Source organism: Gossypium raimondii, chromosome 8 (genome assembly GCF_025698545.1).
Source record: "Gossypium raimondii isolate GPD5lz chromosome 8, ASM2569854v1, whole genome shotgun sequence".
NCBI classification, from domain to species: Eukaryota; Viridiplantae; Streptophyta; class Magnoliopsida; order Malvales; family Malvaceae; genus Gossypium; species Gossypium raimondii.
In genome coordinates this window covers 35,909,504-35,916,400 of record NC_068572.1, presented here as the reverse complement: position 1 = coordinate 35,916,400, position 6,897 = coordinate 35,909,504, and the positions used below count along the sequence as shown (strand labels likewise).

Genomic DNA, 6,897 nt, shown 5'->3' with positions numbered 1-6,897 from the left:
TCTCTCGAACAAAACATTTTTTTATGAATTTGCATATTTCATATAATAAAAACAAATTTAAATACAACAGTATGACAAAAACTTAATGCTTATCCTCTTAATTAGATTCCAACCTATAACATATAAATAATTTTTATTTGGTCCTTACCCCCCAAAAAAAAGCTATATTTCAACATCTAGCCCTCATCAACCTCAATTTGATTGCCAAGTTTAAGACCTGCTTTTCTCCATTATGCCATCACTTTGAGCAGCCAATTTTCCAATTTTCTTTCTGGGAATAGAATTGTTGTTGGGGGTAACTCTGTCATTTTGTGGCGCAATGGACCTGGCTACATCAATCATAATCTTGATTTTTAAAGCAGCAGCAGCAGCAGCAAGTGCTAAGGACAGCTAAAAGTTTAGTAGAAAATTTCATAGTAATCATCGTGTATAATTAATTAAACAAATTTGGTTAATTAATGGATTCATGATGGGTGCTATATAAAACGGAAGCAGTGATGCAAGTAAGATAAATTATTAAACGCTAATCAAATATTTAAAACAAGATTAGCATTATTTGCGAAATGATTACTTTGTTTTAGTCGCCCAATTGGATTTCCAAAATTAGACACAAAGTTGCCGGATTTATTAAGAAAGCTTTGTAATTGGTATCGTTTGCATGAAAGTCTCCACTTTAGTGAAATCTTTGACGATGCAAGCAACTCTTTTATATACATTAATTGGGAGATAATAGGCTACCTTTTCTAAAGCACACATCACCACCGTCCAATATGTTAATTATTCTGTCTTTTCAAATTTCAGTATTTTAAATTTTTAAAATGTGATATATTCAAATTTATGGAACAAAAGAGAAGAGGATTACCTTGAAAAGTCTAAAGGGTAGAGGGAGTGAAGGCAAAATTAAACCATATTTAATTATATACATAAAGAAAAAAGAAAGAGGATGGTGGTGATAATGGAGGAGAGGAGCAGAGAATCATCTCCTCACGTTACAACATTTTTATCCAAATTGTAGCAACTGGGCGTAGCCCACAACCCAGCTTGGATTCCGTCAATTAAAATATTTTAAATTAAGAAAAATCAGAAAAAACAAAAAATTATTGTAATCACTGTCTGCAATTATTTACCAGTGCCATCTGAGCAATTGCATTATGTGAAATTTCCTATGTCTTCTCGCCTTCCAAACAGCAAAGCGAGGAAAATAACTATTCTCCTTCTCCACGGGAAATCGTCGTCTGGAAAGTTATTGAAGGAGGGAACTTGTTTTCAGGTTTTTCCTTTCCCAGAAAATGTGCGAGCCGGAGGAAGACAATGCGTGTCCGTTCCCGCCCAAACAACTACAGCCACAACACCAGGGAATAATGGATTTCGATGATCTGGACCTCCAGAGTTCCTGGCCGTTTGATCAGTTGACTTTCCTTTCTAACCCCACCTCTCCTTTCGTCACCTCCTCTTCTTCTGAGCAGCCTTGTTCTCCTCTATGGGCTTTCTCTGATGATGATAAGCTTGGGTCTGCCGCTGCCGCTGGTTACAATCTTTTCGTCACGTGTTAGTCCTTTTTTAACTTGATAATTTTGCTTATCTGTTTTCTTCCTTTCTGTTGTTCTTTTTTTCTTGGTTTACTGATTTGGATTAGCTTTTTCTTCCCTTCACTTTTGGCTGTTTTATGGTTTCGTTGGTTTATTTGGAGCTTGAATTTGGTTTTCTCTGTCCCGGTTGAATTGTTTTTCCCCTTAAATTTTCTTGGAATTTTGGGTACTTTCTTAGAAATTGGTGACCCTAGACTTTTATGCACAAATTGGCCAGTCTATTTCTGGTCTTCAAGATTCAAAGCTCAGTTTCTCAATCAATGCCCCAGAAAGTAAAAGAGGTCTACTGAATACGTCATGCCTCCAAGTTCAACAGTCTTGCACCTGAATTTTAGAATTCTCTGGGTTTAATTCATATTATCATATTAGAAACTATACATATTTGATTGGTGCAAGCATCTATTGCTTAGCTGAGTGTATTTGTATTTGAAGTTATATACTAAATGCAGGTACTCCGAATCCAGTAAATGAAAATGCAAAGGAGGAGAATGATAATAGAGGGTTGCCATCTCTATTTCTGGGATTGCTGCCCCTTGAGAACCCAGATAGTTATTGTGTAATTAAAGAGAGGATGACTCGGGCGTTGCGTTACTTCAAGGAATCAACTGAACAACATGTTCTAGCACAGGTTTGGGCACCTGTAAAGGATGGGGGTCGATATGTGCTAACAACATTGGGGCAACCCTTCGTCCTTGATCCGCATAGCAGTGGATTGCATCAGTATAGGATGGTTTCTTTGATGTACATGTTTTCTGTGGACGGAGAGAGTGATGTACAGCTTGGACTTCCTGGCCGTGTTTTCCGGCAAAAATTGCCAGAATGGACTCCAAATGTACAGTATTATTCCAGCAGAGAGTATTCTCGGCTTAATCATGCTCTGCATTACAATGTTCAGGGAACTTTGGCATTGCCAATCTTTGAACCTTCTGGACAGTCTTGTGTGGGTGTACTTGAACTCATAATGACATCACAGAAGATTAACTATGCACCAGAGGTTGATAAAGTATGCAAAGCACTTGAGGTTGGGTTTCTTTCCCTACCCCCTTCTTTTTCTTATTTGTTTATTGCTAAATCATCAGTCTTCATTGGCTACTTTGGCAGATAAAACTTTCTTTCATTCTTAATCATTGGTTCTTAGAAAATATTTCTAGTTTTAAATGCTCTGAGATTCCTCGGTTCTTTGTGCAGGCAGTGAATCTAAAAAGCTCAGAAATACTGGGTTACCCAAGCACCCAGGTGAGATTTAATTGTAATCTTGTCAAATCTCTAATTCATTTGGATGTTAAAGACATGTTCTTGTTTTGTTTGGCTTTTTTATAAAACTAACCTAAAAAATAATTAATTACTTAAATAATTTATTTTTTTAATAAAATATAAAAATAACTCAAAATTTACAATAAAAGTTAATGATCTAAAATGTTTGGCGCCACCAACATGCCACATCAGCAATCTGAATAAAAAAAATCAATTTTTTGGTGAAGTCATGTAACATGGCGTGCGCCACTTGTATAAATACTAAGAAAATATTGTAATTTTAAAAAATGTGAGATACTTTAAGCAATTTTACTTTTTTTTGATGGAGTTAAATAATTTGGCGCACCAACCCTTTTCTGCTCCTATTCTGCTGCTATCCTTTTTCTGATTTTTTTATTTGTTTCTCATTTTTTTCATTTTCTGTTTTTTTTGTCCTTTTTCTGATTTTTTTGTTTTTCTTTATTTGTTTATTATTTATTTTATAATATTTTAAATGTATATTTTAAATATTTTATAATATTTTTGAATTTTAAATATAATTTTTTAATATTATAAAACATTCTTAAATTAATATTATTTAAATTATTTTTAAAGATATTCAAACGTTTTTCTTCAATTATATTTAAAATTTTTAAAAAATAGTATTTTATTAAATACAATATTATTTTTAAAATTATTATATTCAAATAAAGTATTATTTTAAAAATAATTTTTAAAATTTTTAAAATATACATTTAAAATATTATAAAACAAATAATAAATTTGAAAGGTAATGTCTTTAAAATAATATATTTTAAATATTTTATAATATTAAAATTTAAAATAATATTATAAAATATTTAAAATATACATTTAAAATATTATAAAATAAATGATAAACAAATAAAGAAAATAATAAAGAAAATAAAGAAAAACAAAAAAACTGAAAAAGTAAATAAAGAAAAACAAATAAAAAGAAAAGGAAAAAACAGAACAAGGAAAAAATGTAAAACAAATAAAAAAAATCAGAAAAAGGATAGGCAGCAGAATAGGGTTGGTGGCGCTAAATTATTTGGCTTCACCAGAAAAAGGTAAAATTGCTTAAAGTTCCCTTATATTTTCAAAAATCGTAATATTTCTCTAGTATTTATATTTTATCAAAAAATTGATTTTTTATCTAGATTGCTGACGTGGTATGTTGGTGACGCCAAACATTTTGGCTCCACTAACTTTTATTGTAGATTTTAAGTTATTTTCATATTTTATCAAAAAAATAGGTCATTTAAGTAATTAATTATTTTTTGGGGTTAGTTTTATAAAAAAGCCGTTTTGTTCTTTTTGCTCCATGTGCCAGATTTGCAATGAAAGTCGCCAAAATGCGCTGGCAGAAATTTTGGAGATTTTGACAGTGGTCTGTGAAACGCACAAACTACCTTTGGCTCAGACCTGGGTCCCCTGCAGGCATCGCAAGGTTTTGGTCCATGGTGGTGGTCTAAAGAAAAGCTGTACAAGCTTTGATGGTAGCTGCATGGGACAAGTCTGCATGTCAACAACTGATGTGGCTTTTTATGTTGTAGATGCTCACATGTGGGGTTTTCGGGATGCTTGTCTTGAGCATCACCTACAGAAGGGTCAAGGGGTTGCTGGGAGGGCATTTTTATCACTCAACTCATGCTTTTGTTCAGACATCACCCAGTTCTGCAAAACTGAGTATCCCTTAGTACACTATGCTCGTATGTTTAAATTAACCAGCTGTTTTGCAATCTGCTTACGGAGTACTTATACAAGAGATGATGATTATGTTCTCGAATTCTTTTTGCCCCCTGCTATTGCCGACTGCAATGAACAACATGCGTTATTGGGTTCCATATTGACAACAATGAAGCAGCATTTCCAAAGTCTTATGGTTGCTTCTGGAGCTGAATTGGAAGAGGATGAAGGATCTATTGAAATCATTGGAGCTTCTTCAGAAGAGAGATTCGTTACAAGACTAGAATGTATTCCAATACCTCCACCTGTGAAGTCACCACCTAAGAATAACACCTCACCCAATAAAGGAGAATTGCAATTAGATTCTTCAAAGCAACAATTAACTGTGAATTTTGACCCTTCAGCTCATGGAGGAAGGGTTGTCGCTAGCGGAAGCCACAATCTTGATTGTCCTCTACAGAATAAAGACTTGAAGAAACCAGAGAGAAAGCGTGGGAAAACTGAGAAATCAATTAGTTTGGAGGTGCTCCAACAGTATTTTACAGGGAGTCTCAAAAATGCTGCAAAAAGCCTTGGTGGTATGCATCTTCTCTCTTTGATAAATTTTCATTATTATTTTTACGTAAAAGAATAAATGTTTTGGTACCTATCAGAGTGAACTAACTCAGGGAGCTTCTCTCTTTCCAGTTTGTCCAACTACAATGAAGCGCATCTGCAGGCAGCATGGGATCTCGCGGTGGCCATCTCGTAAGATCAACAAAGTCAACCGTTCCCTCACTAAGCTAAAACATGTTATCGAATCTGTACATGGTACTGATGGAGCATTTGGTTTAACTTCGCTTGCCAATAGTCCGCTACCTGTTGGTGTTGGTTCTATTTCATGGCCAACAGGTTTGAACGGGTCCAATCAACAAAACTCACCAAACTCTAGACCTTTTGAGCATAAAGGTGAGAAAAATGATTCACCAACTTGTTTGACACCACAAAGTAATGGACAAGTTGTAGTGGAAGATCAGTTGCTGGGAGGGACGACACTGAGCCCAGAACCTTTCCCTCAGCAAAATGGGCTTTCATCACACTTTGATAAAGGGGTAAAAAGATCCAGAAGAGGGAGTACCTCAAGAGAAGAGAGTGCTGGGACACCAATTTCTTATAGTTCATGCCAAGGTAGCCTTGGAATTGAAAATGCTGCTACTAAGGCTTCGTTCGGTTCCATCCATGACCAATGCCTTAAAGCACATGGGTCTCCTGAGTTGGCCTTTCAACAACTTTTAGGGGAACCAAATATATCAGCCATGTTCTCAATGCCTAAAGTCCTTGTGGCAGCAGAACTTGAAGAACCTATTGGAGGTATGCTAGTGGAGGCTGCTGGAAGTTCAAAAGACTTAAGAAACCTATGTCCAATAGCAGATATTGGGGTTAATGAGCAATTTCCAGAATCTAGTTGGACACCACCGCCATGTTCTGATCTGGCTCTTAAGCAAGCCATGTCCACCTTTACCCAGCCAACACCCCGTGTAACAGCTAGAGAGGAAACGAAGAGTGTGACCATCAAGGCTACTTACAGAGAAGATATTATCAGATTTCGGATCTCCATGAGTTCTGGCATTTTGGAACTGAAAGAGGAAGTAGCCAATAGGCTGAAGCTAGAGGTGGGTGCTTGCGACATAAAGTATTTGGATGACGATAATGAATGGGTTTTGATGGCATGTGATGCCGACCTTGAGGAATGTATTGATGTTTCAAGATCATCAGGCAACAATATCATTAGATTGTGTATTCATGACACCATGGCCAATCTAGAGAGTTCTTGTGAGAGCACAGGAGAGTTATAATTAGGTTGTAGATATATTTGTTAGTGCAATTCTCACTCATAGAATTATAGAAGAGTGAAAGTGCAGATTTTGGTTTCAAGAGCTTTCTCAATTGTAAGAAACTTCTTTTTATGATAGGAGGCTTAATTGTAACTTTAACCAACCAATTCATTCTGAATATATGACAATTTGGATCTAAACTTAGCGGCTAATCTTAAAGCATTTCCCAGAACCAAAGCATTCCTTAATATTCTATGTTTTTCCTTGCAACTACAGAAAGTTGAGGTTTTTGAAGAGTTTAATCCATGAACCCTCAAAAAAGAGAAACAATCCAATAAATATAAATAACTTTAGCACAGAAAATGTTCATGAAGTAAGAACAAGGAGATTAAACCTTAGGGAGGCCACAGTACAGTATGTAAAGATTTGGAATGTTGAAGCATGGTCAGAACTTGAGCAATCATAAAGTTTACATTAATATATTAACTTTAAGCATCACGTGGTTAAAATTCCATGAAATACGTTTAATATTATATTGAAAGTGTATAAAT

General features: G+C 35.0%; 1 protein-coding gene across 1 annotated transcript; it reads left to right on the top strand.

Moving 5' to 3' along the window:
- The first annotated feature begins 981 nt into the window (after positions 1 to 981).
- On the top strand, positions 982 to 6,546 carry LOC105791329 (protein NLP6). The gene is made up of 5 exons (XM_012619358.2): positions 982 to 1,548; positions 2,039 to 2,610; positions 2,778 to 2,825; positions 4,177 to 5,110; positions 5,220 to 6,546. The coding sequence occupies exons 1-5, from the start codon at positions 1,290 to 1,292 to the stop codon at positions 6,365 to 6,367; spliced, it is 2,961 nt and encodes a 986-aa protein (XP_012474812.1). The 5' UTR covers positions 982 to 1,289; the 3' UTR covers positions 6,368 to 6,546.
- The last annotated feature ends 351 nt before the right edge of the window (positions 6,547 to 6,897 follow it).